Below are 17756 nucleotides of genomic sequence, written 5' to 3'. Positions count from 1 at the left end.
GGTTTTGGCTTTCATTTTCTTGGTGAACCAGCCTCTTCCTCTTTTTTCTTCTTCTTACCTTGTTTGCAATACTTGTGATAAATGACTTGATGTCTAGATTAGTTGGGCAGCTCTTCTGACAGGGGGCATCTGCACACTTTAAGCACCTGGGGAAGAAAGTAAATGAGTTAAAGCGACTTACAGCACAGAACGCTGCCAACAGCATACATTTCCCCCCCTTGTACCTGACAGAAGCTAATCAATCTAAAAATTAATAACGCTTCACCGTTTGGGCAACAACTAAAAAATGTTCCTGGGAGAAGTGCCATTATTCCCATGCCACAGACAGGCAAACCAAGGCAACCACCAGCAGATCACTCAGGCCACCAAAGTCAGAAGGAAGCCACTCATAAAAGACAACTCTTTTGTGAGTGTGTCGTGCTTAGAATTGTGCGACAACATAGTCTTCTTCTCCAGAGCTTTTATTTCTAAGGGCAAAAGGAACAGGAGCTGTTCCCTGAATCAGTAGCTATAGTCTTCTGATGTTCCTTCTGAGGTTATAGGCAAATGTAATGCTCGGTGCTCAAAGAATATGCTGAATGACAAAGAATGAATTAAATTCTAGCTTTCCTACTGAGCAGTTTTTCACAAATATTCATGTATTTATTACCCTACATCCAACAGGATGAATCAATGACCGACAAAGGTTTAAAAAGCTGAATGAGTGACTAAAATCAGATCATTTAGGCTGGGGTCAGACATAACACTGAACTACGTGACTGAGCCTTGGGTCTGTGTACTTCTCCTTCATTTCTTTCACTGGTATGGCCATAAGAAGCACTTCCTTCCATTTTCAGCTAACCATGGTTTACCATTGCGTCTAAGCCAGGACTGTGGTTAATTTTAACCGTGGTTTGCTCAAACAAGTCAGCTACAATATTGTGACCTATTGAGATAAGCCAGATTCAAAACTAACTAGAGTTCTGGTTTGAATGCAACTATAAACAAAGTGAGTTCAAAATGGAAGGGGATGCCTCTGATCTCCTCACAACCAGGCTTAAGGAAGAGAGGGGAGTGGGTTTGTTCACTTGATTTAGTGTTATGTCTCAGCAAAGTCCAACTAGGTCATGGGTAGGCAAACTAAAGCCCGGGGGTCGGATCCAGCCCAATCGCCTTCTAAATCTGCCCCGCAGATGGTCTAGGAATCAACATGTTTTTACATGAGTAGAATGTGTCCTTTTATTTAAAATGCATCTCTGGGTTAATTGTGGGGCATAGGAATTTGTTCATCCTTTCCCCCAAAAAATATATTCCAGCCCCCCACAAGGTCTGAGGGACAGTGGACCAGCCACCTGCTGAAAAAGTTTGCTGACCCCTATACTATGTAAAGTACTTAGTGTGTGTAAACTAATTCATGAGAGCAATTAAGCACAAGAACTGCAAGCACGTGATGTCAAAGGGAAATAGGAAAGCGAAAAGGATTTAACTTCCTTGCCCCATGAGCTCAAAGATTTCCACATGTACGATGGGGTTGCCCCCTTTTCCCTTCCCCATGCATGTCCTAGACACTCCCCAAATCTTCCCCAGAGAGTTGGTGGAACCCCTAGAACAGATTTAGGGGGCACATGGGGTGTGTGTGGAGGAGATAAGGTCCCACTGTGCAAGTGGAAATTATTGTGCTTATGGAACAGTTACTTAGTGCTATGTTGGTTACAAGCCAAAGACTGGAGATAGTTTTCAGGCATGTTCAGCTCCAGGGCCAAACTTTGACAGAGGCATCACAGCTAGTTTGCAGTTGACATATTGCTTTCTTCTGCCCACTGTTGACTCTCAGCCAAACAGGTTTGAGAAAAACTATAACACCTGAATGCAGAAATGATCATAGTACACCACAGGCAATGATTCCTTTATGCCAGCTTCATCATTCTAGAAACATTTCACCAAACTCCAGGAAGGCCACGGACAGGGCCCTATAAGATCCTGCATGCTTATTCCAAAGCTAAATGATATCTTAAATTGGAAGAAACCACATTATTCTGGATAGCAAAACAAGAGAAGTAATACCGCCCTACCTTGCCTGTTGCAAGAATTGTAGCACTAATGTAGGTAAAGCACTCTGAGTACTTGACATGCATTATATAAAACCTTAAGGATTATTGCTGTTTCTACAGTGCATCATCCCATTTCAATGCCTCACACTTATGGTGAGCCCTGCAATTTCTGGCAAGCAGAATATTGTATTATGTTGAAACAATAAACCTGTGGTTGGTATGAGATAGTAAGTTTGGACCACATGTGGGAGGAAGAGTGTTTAGTCCATACAAGGTGGTTTTGGGGTTTTTTATCTGACAATGTTAGACCAACAATAAGAAGAGACAGCTTCAGAGCACATTTCAGCAAGTCTAGAGCAACCACAGTGATCAAAGGAAGGAAAGGCTTAGATGTAGGTCTAAGCTTTAAATAAAATACACAAAAATTCAATTTTAGAGACGCTGTGTATGAGAAAATATTAATTGTGTGGGCTCTGGTTTTGAAGATCTCCCAGGAAAGCAGATTTTAAATAAACTATAACCTGTTTTAAATATGACACCTAGGGGGATGGTGCTCCACAAACACCACAACTGTTAATGAGTCTCACCCGTCTAACTTTAAACCTGCAAAGAAACGGAAAGAACTGCCTAGGAAGCCATCTTAGCAATAGGTGATTGCATAGCATCTTCCGTCAATAATATATATTTATTTGCATTATTATTACTGGAGTGATAATAACAATAACAGTAACTGTCTCGCAAGTAACAGCTGTTGAAAATGTCAGATGCTAATGAGGCAAAGCAATGTGAGCCTGAATTTGTGGCACTGGGTGGGGAAAGTGGGGAGAGAGTGCTGTGAATATGCCAGTATAGACAGACGCTTATAACAACACCATCTTCCAATTCTCAGAGCACTCTGCAGACTAAAGTGCATCAGGCTGCCATTAATCCCACTTATCACTCTGACAGCTCAGTAATTACACCACTGCTATAGCCCAGGTACTGCAGTTGTAATAAAATATCAACCGCTGTGCAGGGTGCATGCTGGTGAGATGTTTTATTAAACTTGGGGGGGTTTGATCATCAAGTGACATTAGGGTTGACCTATTTTTTTCTATTTGACAATAAATTATCCTTTGACCATGCCATAATAGATATTACAGAGTGCATTTACTGTACCAAAACAGAAAAAGGTACCACATTCCGAAGAACCAGACAAATGGCATAAAACAAGACAGTAGAAAGGCATGCCTGAATGTTATTACCTAAATGGCTTTAAATGATAGATACTGTGAGAAATTGCAAACATGGCTCCATACTTAAGGGGAAGACACAATTACTGTAAACCACAATTCAGTGCAAGTTGTCACATGCACATGTGTGTGTGTGTGCGTGCGTATGTGTGCACACGTCACTCTTCACTTTCTTTGTAAGAGGTCCCCTTCTACATAGTTATGCACTTGAACTAAATAACATTTTTAGTGCAATTAAGAAGCCATTAATCAGGGTGGAGGTGCTGTTCCTACCCAAAGTAAAAAACACACAGTACACAAAGACAGCCAGAAAAAAACAGACAAGCACTTCTCCTTTCACCGTACCTATCAAAAAGCAGAGACATCACCTTGCCAACAAAGGTCGTTATAGTTAAAGCTATGGTTTTCCCAGTAGTGATGTATGGAAGTGAGAGCTGGACCATAAAGAGGGCTGATCGCTGAAGAATTGATGCCTTTGAATTATAGTGCTGGAGGAGACTCTTGAGAGTCCCATGGACTGCAAGAAGATCAAATCTAACCATTCTGAAGGAAATCAGCCCTGAGTGCTCACTGGAAGGACAGATCCTGAAGCTGAGGCTCCAATACTTTGGCCACATCATGAGAAGAGAAGACTCTCTGGAAAAGACCCTGATGTTGGGAAAGATGGAGGGCACAAGGAGAAGGGGACGACAGAGGATGAGATGGTTGGATAGTGTTCTCAAAGCTATGAACATGGGTTTGACCAAACTGTGGGAGGCAGTGGAAGACAGGAGTGCCTGTCTGGTCCATGGGGTCACGAAGAGTCAGACACGACTAAACAACTAAACAACAACAACAATAACAACAATAGTAGTGACAATTCAAAAAGAATACATAAAATATCTATCACTTTGCAGTCCAAAGATCAGCAGCTACAAACCGCCTAATGGCAGGGCCTGCCCTTATACTTTTTAGTTAATTTAAATAATGATAAAATTGAAAATATACTTTTATCTTACTGGGGGAGTAGGGAGAAACTACCTGCAGCTTTGTAAGAACACAGCTATGTCAACATCATGCACCAGGCATGTGTAAGCAATCTTTGGATGGAACAATAATTTACTTCAGAGAGTCAGAGTGATGAAAAATGCTGAGCTTCTTCCAATAAAAATAGTCCTGTGGCCTCTCTTCTGTAATAGATGAATTACTAGCAACAATGTTCTGTTTAGCTCTGTTCTATGAGAAAGTAACAGGGGTGCTGAACCCTAGTTTTAGCCTTCTAAATGAGACAAAAGCTGCATTCAGACAGCACTTTGTTCCTTTTTCCAGACAGTTCCCTATCTGGCTTTTTTATTTTATTTTTATTTTTTGCATTTTATACAATTTTACACAACATCTTAAAAGCACTCTGGAAAAGTAGTGCAATCTAGTGGAAGCTTAGCAGTCATTTCCATGTTAAAATTCCAGGGGGGAAATCCCATTAACCTGAAAAATCACAGGAGTTTACTGCCGTAATTTTGCCATAAGTTTCATAGTTTGGTAAAGGTAAAGGACCCCCAAACAGTTAAAGGTAAAGGGACCCCTGACCATTAGGTCCAGTCGCGGACGACTCTGGGGTTGCAGTGCTCATCTCGCTTTATTGGCCAAGGGAGCCGGTGTACAGCTTCCAGCTCATGTGGCCAGCATGACTAAGCCGCTTCTGGCGAGCCAGAGCAGCACACGTAAACGCCGTTTACCTTCCCACCAGAGTGGTACCTATTTATCTACTTGCACTTTGAAGTGCTTTCAAACTGCTAGGTGGGCAGGAGCAGGGACCAAGCAACGGGAGCTCACCCCGTCGTGGGGATTCGAACAGTCGACCTTCTGATCGGCAAGCCCTAGGCTCAGTGGTATAACCCACAGCGCCACCCGCGTCCCCCCTGGACAGTTAAGTCCAGTCAAATTTGACTATGGGGTGTGGTGCTCATCTCTGCTTTCAGGCCAAGGGATCCAGCATCTGTCTGCAGACAGCTTTTCCAGGTGATGTGGCCAGCATGACTAAGCCACTTCTGGCACAATGCAACACTGCGACAGAAGCCAGAGTGCACAGAAACACTGTTTACTTTCCCGCTGCAGTGGTACCAATTTATCTACTCGCACTGGTGTACTTTCAAACTGCTAGGATGGCAGGAGCTGGGACAAAGCAATGGGAGCTCCCCAGCTATGTAGGCTCAAACTGCCGACCTTATAATCTTACCATTGGCAAGCCCAAGAGGCTCAGTCGTTTGGACCACAGAGCCACCCACATGTCAGAACTGCGCCACCCACATAGTTCACACCACTGCTGCCCACATGTCAGAACCGGGGCATACATATTCCAACACAGAGATCTTTCTCACCATTTTCATGGGTGAATCATGGAGAAAAAGACATGTACATGCACATAAAAGGGGGGGGGGGAGGACAACATGTCCAACAACGTCCGCTATTGTTTCACACCATGCCCACCAGTGTGAATGAAAGTTGCAGGAGCATGGCAGTCGATCACTCAACAAGCCACAGTTGCATAATGCAGCTGGCAATGCACCGTAACCAGAATGTTAGAAACTGGGACCAAAGTGCTAGCATTATAACCAGGAAAATGGATTCCCCACTCCTGTATGCACCTGGTGATGAACAGGCATGAACGGGGTAATTTCTAAAATGTGTGCAGAAAGAGGTTTCCACTTGAAACCTCTGCTCATCTCACCCCTAGTTACAAATGGCTACTGGGAGAGGGACAGATCTGCCTCTAAGTTCTGCACATGTATTTGCTCCAGTTCCACATACATCCTGCAGATCAATGCTCAGTGATATCAGTTCTGATCACGTAGGCGGGCACCAAAGGGAATGGGAGATCCATCTTATGCTTCTATTACTCTGCAAGTAATAGCAGCCACAGATAACATTGCACCAGATACCCCTTTCTACCAGCCCCCTCCATCCTTGTTTGCTAACTTTATAAAACTACAGTGGTACCTTGGGTTACATACGCCTCAGGTTACAGATTCCGCTAACCCAGAAATAGTACCTCGGGTTAAGAACTTTGCTTCAGGATAAGAACAGAAATCGTGCTCCGACGGCGCAGCAGCAGCGGCAGGCCCCATGGTGCTTCAGTGGTGCTTCAGGTTAAGAACAGTTTCAGGTTAAGAACGAATCTCTGGAACAAATTAAGTACTTAACCCGAGGTACCACTGTATATTTAAGGATTAAGATGGCTGGGGAAACCAGAAGTAACACACCTACCTATTTTCACAAAACTTGTTTTGAGTAAAGATACCCACTCCCACTATATATATGCTTAATGCTTAGTGCTCTTTTGAAAGGGGAAACATATAGGGCCCTCAAGGTGTGCTTCAAGCAAGATGTCAGGGTTTGCTTGCTTTGCCCCTCAGCTTGCCTACCGCTACCTGGCCTCCTCTTCTCTCACCTCTGCACATTCTCTAGATACCTTCTTTGTGGCTGCCATGGAAAAGGCCGGGGGCATCTCAGCTGGAGAGGGCACATCATTCAACTAGAGGCAAAATTCAGCATCAATTTGAACTCATCTCTCTAAGTGAGATATCTGAGGAATTTCAAGCGAATTTCAGGTGTCAAAAGAGTTTTGATCGGACTAGCAAAATGCTTCAAAGTCACTTCACACAGAGAGAGACACACACAGAAAGAGAGGTCCCAGCTCTTCTGCCCAATGAAGTCACCAGCCCCTGCCTTACAAGCTATTTCAGAAGCTGCCATTTTTGCCCACTTGTGGGCTCTGACCCTGGGAGAAGACAGCGAGAAGGTCAGAGTGGTGCCCCACATCACTTTTTGTCTGCTTCCTTCAATCAGTAGTGGGTTGCAGAAGGCAAGGCTACTAGCCAAAACCATGTGTGATGACTACACTTACTGTGCATCCACATGGCTCTCTATATAGCAATTTAGGCCAGTAATTTGTAACGAAGAACATTTCACAATAAGAGCACACATGGGCTTGTAAACCTGCACCCACATAGCCAAACAAATGGTCTTTTCTTGCAAAAGCAAAATAAGTATGAGACAGTACTACTTTTGGAAAGGGGTAGAGCAAACACAAGGCAAAATAAACTTGTGTCCTGACTCTTATTGTCCAAATTCCCTATATGACACCCTTGACATTGACAAGAATGTTGGGAAGGAATTTTATGTAATACTAAGCTAAAGTCCCTTAGCAATGTATTAGTTGTGCTAGTGGAATGGGCTTGGGCTAGACTGTGCAAGAGAAGGAATGCAGCATGATTCTCATGGCTGCCGGCACGCAGATTGCAGTGGCCCTGAAAATTCCACGTGCATACGTTGCACAACCTGTTGCAAAACAGGCTTCTGCTAGTGCAAATGTTGCACTGGATTTCATATTGCGCAAGCATCCTTCACACCCTTATGCTAACATAACCGCCTTTGCACTGGCAGTCAGAGAACTAGGGATCTGCCTGACCGTGATCAGATTGTCCGTCTAGACCAGTATAATCTGCTCTGACTGGCAGTGCCTCCCCAGGGTCTCTGGCAGAATTGTTTCCCTTCACCTGCTCCCCGATTCCTTTAAACTGGATGTGCCAAGGGGCTAAAAGTGCATGCAAAGCATGTACCCAGCTAAGGCTTTCCTATATACCTGTCTAAGAATGTGAATAAATGTGGTAGAAGGAGGGAGAAATATTCCCATTCGCACCACATTGAAGTTTTCCTTTTTGGATGCCCTGTAGCTTCTGAGAATCAGTTTCCTTTTACTCACAACCTTCCGTGCAACTATGACAGACAGCAGGAAAGCAGGAAAAAGACAGCCTGTGATAGTATTCATACACACACATGAACACACAACACGCACCCAAAAGGAAGAAGAAAATATCTTCAAGCATCCAGCCTCCAGTTCATTCTTCGGGAAAATGTCAGATGCTACCTGACATTCTGGTGAGACTGTCTTACCAGAGTGGTGCATGCTCTAGTTATCTCTTGCTTGGACTACTGCAGTGCGCTCTATGTGGGGCTACCTTTGAACTACAACTAATCCAAAATGCGGCAGCTAGACTGGTGACTGGGAGTGGCTGCCGAGACCATATAACACCGGTCCTGAAAGACCTACACTGGTTCCCAGTATGTTTCTGAGCACAGTTCAAAGTGTTGGTGCTGATCTTTAAAGCCCTAAATGGCCTCGGTCCAGTATACCTGAAGGAGTGTCTCCACCTCCATCGTTCTGCCTGGACACTGAGGTCCAGCAGCGAGGGCCTTCTGGTGGTTCCCTCGCTGCAAGAAGCCAAGTTACAGGGAGCCAGGCAGAAGGCCTTCTTGGTAGTGGCGCCCGTCCTGTGGAACGCCCTCCCACCAGATGTCAAAGAGAACAACCACCACCAAACTTTTAGAAAACATCTGAAGGCAGCCCTATTTAGGGAAGCTTTTAATGTTTAATAGGTTATTGTATTTTAGTGTTTTGTTGGAGGCCACCCAGAGTGGCTGGGGAAGCCCGGCCAGATGGGCTGGGTATAAATAATAAATTATTTTTATATTACCTATAGTATCTCAAATAGCCAGAATTATGTAGACTCTTTTTCATATACATGATCACAAAACATATCCCCACCAATACTATTTCATCAGTGAAAGACAGTGTTTTTGTCCTTGTCTATTAGGAAACGGATCTGCATGTGCAAACTTTCTACATGCCATGAAATGCCACTAATGTCAAGAAGCAAGGCTGGCAATAAGGGGCAAATATGAACTTCTTGCAGATTTAATAGTAAGTCCAACATATTTTCAACTGAACAAAACTGTTCATTGGTAGGAAGTGGTATCCAAAGGGACAGAAGCATTAAGGAGAAACAATGTCCATGTAACTCTCAGCTCCCTTTATACTTTTTGAACAACATGAAGTTACACCAGGAAACATGGCAATGCACTGAGAATATTTTTCTGTATTTTCTATGTTTGTCCCAAGACCATAGTATGATTTATTTATTTATTGGATGTGGTACAGTTGTGTTGTTCTTTGCTGGCCTTGAGGAAGAAACGTACAGCACCTGTATTCAAGTCAGCTTTTCCACGTGAAGCAACTTCTCTGCTTTTCTTTTTTATTGTGAAGATGTTTTTAGTATTGGGATTTTGAAGGCTTACTTGTGATTGCTTTGTTAACTGCCTCAAGCATTCTGAGAACTGCCATTTAATTAATTTATTTTTTAAATTATTCATTGGCATTTTATTTCCAAGTATATTGTCCAAGTATATTCCAAGTATATTTTCCAAGTATATTGTCCATGGAACAAGCCATGGAAATGACCCACAAGTCAGTTATTGGCTACGGGAGACCAGCTGGATACAGGAGATCAGAAGCTCACTTGAGACAATACTGCCATCCCATAGCCTACAGGAAAATAGTGGGCTCCAGATCATTGTCAAATGTGATTTCTGGCTTCAGCAGCCATTTCATTCACCTAAACTGGAAGATTTCTAAAACCAGAAACACTGGCAAACTTGCAATAAGCCATATTGACGCAAGAACGACATTGAGGCATACTTGTCTAAAGCATCTTATATTCTCAAACTGTCCCCAAACGTTATTACTTCTTTTAGTTGTGATATCTAAAACAGTCTCCTGATACACGTTTCCCCTTGTTGATAACTGACCCTTCGACACAGCAAGTGTGATTAAAAAAACAGCAAAGACCAGGGAATAAGAGGTTCGGCGAGGGCAATGTTAGGGGAAAGCCTATCTGCACAGAGAGCTCAGGTATTTTGCTTTCTTTCTCAACACCCAGATTTCCTATCCAAGACTCCTGGAAAGCCACACTTTCAAAGAGCAGAAGGTTGGTCACATATACACCAGCCCCAAAAGAGGAAATGTATCACCAAAAAGGAGGACAAAGGCTAAACTTTCATAAACTTTGCATATGCTAATCAACAGGCACAGGAACTCATTTAGAAATTAAAACAAAAAAAATTCCTTCCAGTAGCACCTTAAAGACCAACTAAGTCAGTTCTTGGTATGAGCTTTCGTGTGCATGCACACTTCTTCAGATACACTGAAACAGATGTTTCCAGACCCTTCTATATAGTGAGAAGGTGGGGAGGGGTATTACTCAGAAGGGTGGTGGGAATGGGTGATTGGCAGATAGCTGTGATGAGCCTGTTGACGACTCTTAACGACTGCAATAGGTCTTACAGGAGGAAGCGAGGGGTGAAAAGGTGAAAAATGGCTTTGTCATGTATAATGAGATAAGAATCCAAGGTCTTTGTTCAGACCAGGTTTCTCAATGGTTTTAAGTTTGGTGATAAGTTGTAATTCAGCAGCTTCTCTTTCCAGTCTATTTCTGAAATTCCTTTGTAGTAAAACAGCTACTTTGAGATCTTGTATAGAATGTCCTGGGAGATTGAAGTGTTCTCCTACTGGTTTCTCTGTCTTGTGATTCCTGATGTCCGATTTATGTCCGTTTATTCTTTGGCGTAAGGTCTGGCCTGTTTGTCCAATATAGAGAGCTGAAGGACACTGTTGGCATTTGATGGCATACACAATGTTAGACGATGAGCAATTAAATAGTCCCGAGATGGTATGTGTGATGTTGTTGGGGCCAGTAATGGTGTTGTCCGGGTGTACGTGGCAGCAAAGTTGGCATCTGGGTTTATTGCAGGCTCTGGTGCCAGTGTCCGTGTTAGGTCTGGTTGTAGTATTATTGTGGGTTAGGAGTTGTTTAAGACTGGGTCGCTGTCTGTAGGCAATGAAAGGTCTTCCTCCCAGAGCTTGAGAAAGAGAACTGTCATTGTCCAGGAGAGGTTGTAGATCTCTGATGATTTAGAAATTATAACTGTAATTTAAACAGCTGTCCACAGTGTGGGAGATGGGGACCAAGTGGTCAGTGTGCCTGCCCCTTCAAGGCATCCACTCTGTCTTCTTATGGTTCATAATCTTTAGAACAGGCCTTGGAACAAAGCTAGCTTTGAATGGAGAACTTCCCTCTGTAATGTAGGACATGTTGGTGACCCATTCACAGCCTTGAACTTCCTTTGCATTTATCTGTCATCTGCCCTTTGCAAATATGACATGCATGTGGTCAAAGCACTCCCTTTTTTCTTCAGCAGGCTACCCCCTCCCCCATGTTTTAGCCTCAGTTTTCTGGCTCTGAAGATGCATCTTCCCCGAGGTATCGCCGCTTTCTATCCTAATATTTGTGTGCGCTAGAGCTAAAAATCGATGGAGGTGGAGAGAACCTGCTGCTAAGAAGGTAACCTACGGCGTTGCCATAAAAACAATGAATAAATGCAGGGATGTTCAATGAGAATACCTTTTCACCTGCTGTCTAGAGACTCAAAGCTGGGGATCCTTTGGAGGGAAAAGTTCCTGAGGAGAGAGCAGTCAAAGAAAACCCTGAAGCAAATGCACTGATTCTAGCCAGTTCTATCAAGGATATGTAGTTCTGCCGGTCTCCTCTCTCTACTGAACCCACATATCAATGGAATGAAGAAGAAAAAACCCAGTAATCTTCTCTTTTCATCCTAATACAATTATCTACAATGTGGTAAGAAATACCACAATTCTTCCTTTTATAGGTTCGGCTTCCAAAATACAGTTTGCACTGTTCGTACGATGTATGTTCCTAATAACAGGACATTATCAAAACGTTTTATCTTTTATTTTATTTAGGTCTCAAATGTTTCGTGGGTCACTTGCTGGGAAGTGGGGTAGAAATCTTCCAAACAGAATACGTTTAATTTATTCATCAAATTATTTTCAAACATTCCTTGAGCATTCGCTTGAATTACCCACCTACCTATACAATGTCATTTTGTTTCGGCTGCATCTAGAGTTTCAACATTACAAAATAAGTGGTACCATGAATCTCTAGAAGCACCTCTAACGTGCCATGGAAGTCTTTTGGTCCCTCGCAAATCACACTTGCAAACAGGTACATGACATTATTGGTTACTGAAAATAGTTAGCACTAATGAAGGAATGGGGATGGGGACAGACTGACCAACCAGTAGCTTTCAATAACAGAAGCGCGTTTTATAACATTTGTTTCAACATATTTTGGACACTAGCTTGTATGCTCCCAACCCCAACTCTTGTACACAATGTGGCTGAGGAGGAACAAGGAGAGAGGGCAAAATGATCTAGCACTAGCAGATAATTGTGACCCATAAAATTCTATATGGGCCAGAGATATGACCTGATGAAGTCTGTACTGCTAGTGCAAGGTTGTCTCCTTGACTGTTGTGGCTTCACTTTCCTCCATTAAAGAGGCAAAGTGGATAGATAACAGTGTTTTCTCACTCTCTCATAATGCTAGAATTCAGGGCCATCCAGCGAAGCTGAATGCTGGAGGACTCAGGACAGACAAAAGACAGACTTCTTCCCTCAGTTCATCACACCCACAAGGTGTAGAAAATTGGACAAATTCATGGTATTCAGAGACATACTGCATGTCACTGGGTATCACAAGTGGAGAGAGTGAGATTGAGCTCAGATCTTCCTAGCAGGTTTCCCACTGTCTCACTGTTGGCCACTGTGAGACCAGAGCACTGGAGGAGATGGGCCTTTGGCCTGACCCAGCAGGATCTTCTTAAATTCTTATGATGTGTGGACTGAATTCCTACCAGACACTCGTCAGGTCACCAGTTCAAGACCAGCTGTGTGTGCAAGTCATAACAACTTGTGAAGAAAAATCTAGCTGGGGAGGGGAAAGAATTTATCGAGATTGTTGTCACAAGTTGCTGTGAAAGCCACTGGTTTAGATGCGTTTTTAAAGTGGATTATTTATGTATTATCAATGTAGCATATATATCCTGCATTTCTTCTGTAAAAAATAGTGCTCAAGGCAGCGATTAAAAACCAACCAACTAATGAAATTATTATAAACTATTAAAACAGTTGAACAATTTGAAAGCCCCCCCAAAAAAGACAGCATAACAGATAATTAAAGCATCAGCATGAAAAATAAATAAATGCAAAGGTTAATAATAATAAAAACCCTCTTAAACAAAACTGTCTCATTAAGGAGAAGAAGCCAAACTCATGAATGCTAAGTCTATCAACCGCTATTAATCCTAATGGCTTTATGGAACCTCATGGTGGTTGCAGCATGTGCCTGGCAGTTTGGGTACCAGTTGTGGGTAAGCAGCAATAGCAATTCCCCTTGTTTTCTGCCTGGGGGGTTGCCAAAGGTATCTGGTGGTAGGAAGCTGAATGTTGAACTTGACTGACCCTTGAAATGAGCAGGACCCATCTTACGTTCTTACTAGCAGAAAGTACCCACCTTTGCCCAGGAATTCTAAGATTTGAAATGGTGCTCAGCATTCAAACTTAGACAAAGACTGCCTCTTCCACCTCATTAACTGCCATGCCGAGCTGGGTGTTGATCCAAACTGAAACAGGATGAAACCACCCTTCCCAACTGGGCAATGATATCTTCAGAGACAGGTAAATTGGCACAGGTTGGAACCATCATGCCACCAAAAATGGTGGTGATGATATCTTCAGAGGTGTCCAAACTGACACAGTTGGGACCCATCACACCAAATTGGGCAAAGTTATAACAAAGCCACATTTCAGTCCACCATCTTGATTTAAAATGGCACTCAGGTTCCAAATTTAGACAAAGACCTCTGCTCCCTATCCCGCCCCAGAACCCCAGTGCCAGGTTTAGTGATACTATCTCAAGAGGCATCCAAATATACAGAGGACAGACAGACAAATTTCCAAAATATATAGCAGATGAGAGGCCAAAGCTGGACCATTCTCTCTATTGACAGAGTTCATATTTTGATAGGTGAATTGTAGGATTAACAGTAACCAATAAAATACATAGCTACATTTCTGAGAGGCTAAATTAAACCACTAATCAAACACTGTTGTTCAGGAAGCAGCTGTACCTTACCAAACTTGGTGCTATAGATATTTGACCTAACAATGCATAGATAAAAACATACAATATCTACATGGAACATTATTATGCCCTGTAATCTGGACTGGACTCATAAACCTGTCAGTTGGATTCAAGTGAATCAAATTAAATGTGATTACTCAAACAGCAATGTTAAATGTGTATGCATTATAATGGGTAAATCAGTAACCATGATCGTGAAAATGAACATGACCTCGGATAATCCAATTATTTTACACAAGAAGAACAGTTGGTCAGTTCAGCCATACATAATCAGGTAGTATAATTCACAGATCTGGATAGTCACATTATACTGTCATAGCTCCAATATTTATTTTATTTTAAAGAAAGTGTGTAAATGTTACCAGAGTTTTTAAGAAGCTTGTGATAATATGAATCTGGAACCATAGTCAGGAACAGGCATGGAAAAAACAACACAGCAATTTTAGCATTACCAGAATATTAAACAAGTTTACTTAGAAGAAATTCACTGAAAAGGGGGAAAATATTTTGACATATGCATGTTAAGGTTTGGATTAACTGTGCAAAAAGTGACCATCGGTAAATTTTTGTATTGCAAGTAGTACTATGGCAAAATAGGGATGGATGAATCAAACTATTTCTAGCCTGCATCACTTCTGCATGTATTAACTCATGCAGAAATGGCAATCTTACAAGTTCCACACATGTGGATACCTGTTCTGCACTTGTAAGAAATCAGTGTTTAGTGTGCCAGCACCTATACGTTGAAACTCCCTGTGTACTGACCTCAGCCAAGTGCATTTGCTGTATCGTTTTCAGCTTCTATTTAAAACATGTCTGTTTTTGCAAGCCTATTCAGACGCGTATAAGTTACACATGCCTTGTCTCTCTTCAGCTACTGGTGGTGTTAATCATCTTTTGAATAGGTGGCGCTGTGGTCTAACCCACAGAGTCTAGGGCTTGCCAATCAGAAGGTCAGTAGTTTGAATCTCCGTGACGGAGTGAGCTCCCGTTGCTCGGTCCCTGCTCCTGCCCACCTAGCAGTTCAAAAGCATGTCAAGTGCAAGTAGATAAATAGGTACTGCTCTGGTGGGAAGGTAAACGGTGTTTCCGTGCACTGCTCTGGTTTGCCAGAAGCGGCTTAGTCATGCTGGCCACATGACCCGGAAGCTGCCTGCGGACAAACACTGGCTCCCTTGGCCTATAGTGCGAGATGAGCGCCGCAAAACCAGAGTCGTCTGCAACTGGATCTAATGGTCAGGGGTACCCTTTCCCTTTTATCTACTGTACTTGCTTTTTAACTGTTTCATAAAAAATGTTAAATGTTTTAATTTGTACTTTTAATATTTTGAGCTAAGAACTGTGTCAAAACTTTAAATATCCACTGGATAGGTAAGTTCCAATGGCCGTATTAAATACAGGTCTTCTTATCAGAATCCACAAATAAAGAATTCCTCACACATCCCTATTCCAAATAAAAGTGGTCGAATTTGTCTAGGTCGGGCATAGGCAAACTTGGCACTCCAGATGTTTTGGGACTACAACTCCCATCATCCCTGACCGCTGGTCCTGTTAGCAAGGGATGATGGGAGTTGTAGTCCCAAAACATCTGAAGGGCAGAGCTTGCCTATGTCTTGTCTAGGTCATACTCAGAGTGGTCTTAGCTAGTCATGCTTACCTTATTTAGCAGAATCAAAGAGGGAAATATTTTCCTGGGCTGTACTACTTTATTCTGCAGGTGGAGGTTGCCTGTTTGAATGATCTCCCTTGAAAAACAACTTTTTCAGAATATGGAAAATGAGCATGTTAGGAAGAAGGGCTTAGCCTTGTCTCCTCTGCACTATGCTTATATTCACTTTATCAATTGGTTATGCCGATGCACACAATGCATCAGATTTAATGCTGGTGGACAAGTCATGCACCTCTGTGGTCTTGATACAAGAAGTCAACTTTTGGACCACATGTATCCAGTAAATATACAGCAAGATGGTGAGAAACAGTAAACACGATGTGTATAATTTATGTTTGCTAAACTCACAAACTTAATCTACCATCTTGCAACTTGCAACATAATATCAGTAGTAGCTTGAGATCATTTTGGGTAGTGTTTGGCCTTGCAAAACTATGTGGAAGATCCTCATAGGATCCAACCTAGACAAATGGGTGGTTTTCCATCCCATTTATTCTAACCGCACACAGTAGTTCAGTCACATGTAGCAGACATGGTCTGAAGGGCACATGAAGCAGTTCCTTGCTGAAGGTAAGAAAGGTTACTGAGTGCCTGGGTAGGAAACCTCCTGAGAATTCTCCATATACCTCGAGTTCCGTGATGGAAGAAAAGCAGGATACAAATGTACTATAAGCAAGGAAACAAATATACAGTGGTACCTCAGGTTACATACGCTTCAGGTTACAGACTCCGCTAACCCAAAAATAGTGCTTCAGGTTAAGAACTTTGCTTCAGGATGAGAACAGAAATTGTGCTCCGGTGGTACGGCGGTGGCAGGAGGCCCCATTAGCTAAAGTGGTGTTTCAGGTTAAGAACAGTTTCAGGTTAAGAACGGACCTCCAGAATGAATTAAGTACTTAACCCGAGGTCCCAGTGTACACCTTAGACAAACTGTGATCATCATCATCAACAACAACAATTTATTATATTATAAAAAAAATATTATATGCCACCCATCTGACTGGGTTGCCCTAGCCACTCTGAGCAGCTTCCAGCAAATACAGAAGCATAATAAAACATCAAACATTCAGAGCTGCCTTCAGATGTCTTTTAAAAGTTGTATAGTTATTTTTCTCCTTGACATCTGATGTCATTCTACAGGGTGGGCACAACTACCAAGAAGGCCCTTTGCCTGGTTCCCTGTAACCTCACTTCTAGCAGTGAGGGAACTGCCAGAAGGCCCTCGGAGCTGGACCTCAGTGTCTGGGCTGAATGATGGGGGTGGAGACGCTCCTTCAGGTATGCAGGGCCAAAGCTGTTGACAGCTTTAAAGGTCAACACCAACACTTGTGCTTAGAAGCGTACTGGGAGCCAATGTAGATCCGGTGTTATATGAGCCTGGCAGCTGCTCACAGTCACAAGTCTGGCAGCCACGTTCTGGATTAGTTGTAGTTTCTGAGTCACCTTCAAAGGTAGCCCCACATAGAGAGCATTGCAGGAGTCGAAGTGGTAGATAACCAGAGCATGTACCACTCTGGCGAAACAGCACACAGGTAGCCAGGGTCTCAGCCGAATGCCTGCAGATGTGAATGTTATGTCTATGCATTTCGCAGACTTATGTACATAACACATCTCCCCCCCCAGGTAATACACACAGTAAATTCTTTTTCAACAGCTGCCAAGGCAAAGTCCCTATTGTTACCTGCAATATTATGGCAGCCAAACCTAGCAGTTGTGGTTCTGAAGCATGCCAAAGCTAACAGCTGTTTTAAAAGCATCACATAGGTGTTCACCATAGAAGTGGCCACCTCCACACAGGAGACAGCTGTTACATGATGTTCAATATCCTTTTAATCCTCTATAGACCTTAGACAGAATGGGTTGACAGAACTGACAGCTTTTATTATAGCTTTCCTAGTACACAATAATCTTCTTTCACCTGGCCTATTCTCCCAGTAGTGTTATAAGA

At 42.7% G+C, this 17756-nt stretch overlaps 1 protein-coding gene across 6 annotated transcripts in view; it reads right to left on the bottom strand.

The window, feature by feature from the left end:
- DPYD (dihydropyrimidine dehydrogenase) overlaps positions 1–17756 on the bottom strand; it is a 495490-nt gene that overhangs the window by 360311 nt on the left and 117423 nt on the right. For all 6 annotated transcript variants that reach the window (XM_083743291.1, XM_083743290.1, XM_083743288.1 and 3 more), the window contains exon 4: positions 59–146. In XM_083743291.1, coding sequence (XP_083599417.1) covers positions 59–146 — 88 coding nt within the window. The remainder of the gene's footprint in view (positions 1–58; positions 147–17756) is intronic.

Source organism: Podarcis gaigeae (genome assembly GCF_964106915.1).
Source record: "Podarcis gaigeae genome assembly, chromosome: 6".
Lineage (NCBI taxonomy): Eukaryota > Metazoa > Chordata > Lepidosauria > Squamata > Lacertidae > Podarcis > Podarcis gaigeae.
Note: the sequence above shows the minus strand (reverse complement) of the source record. Positions and strands in the feature narration are given on the sequence as shown.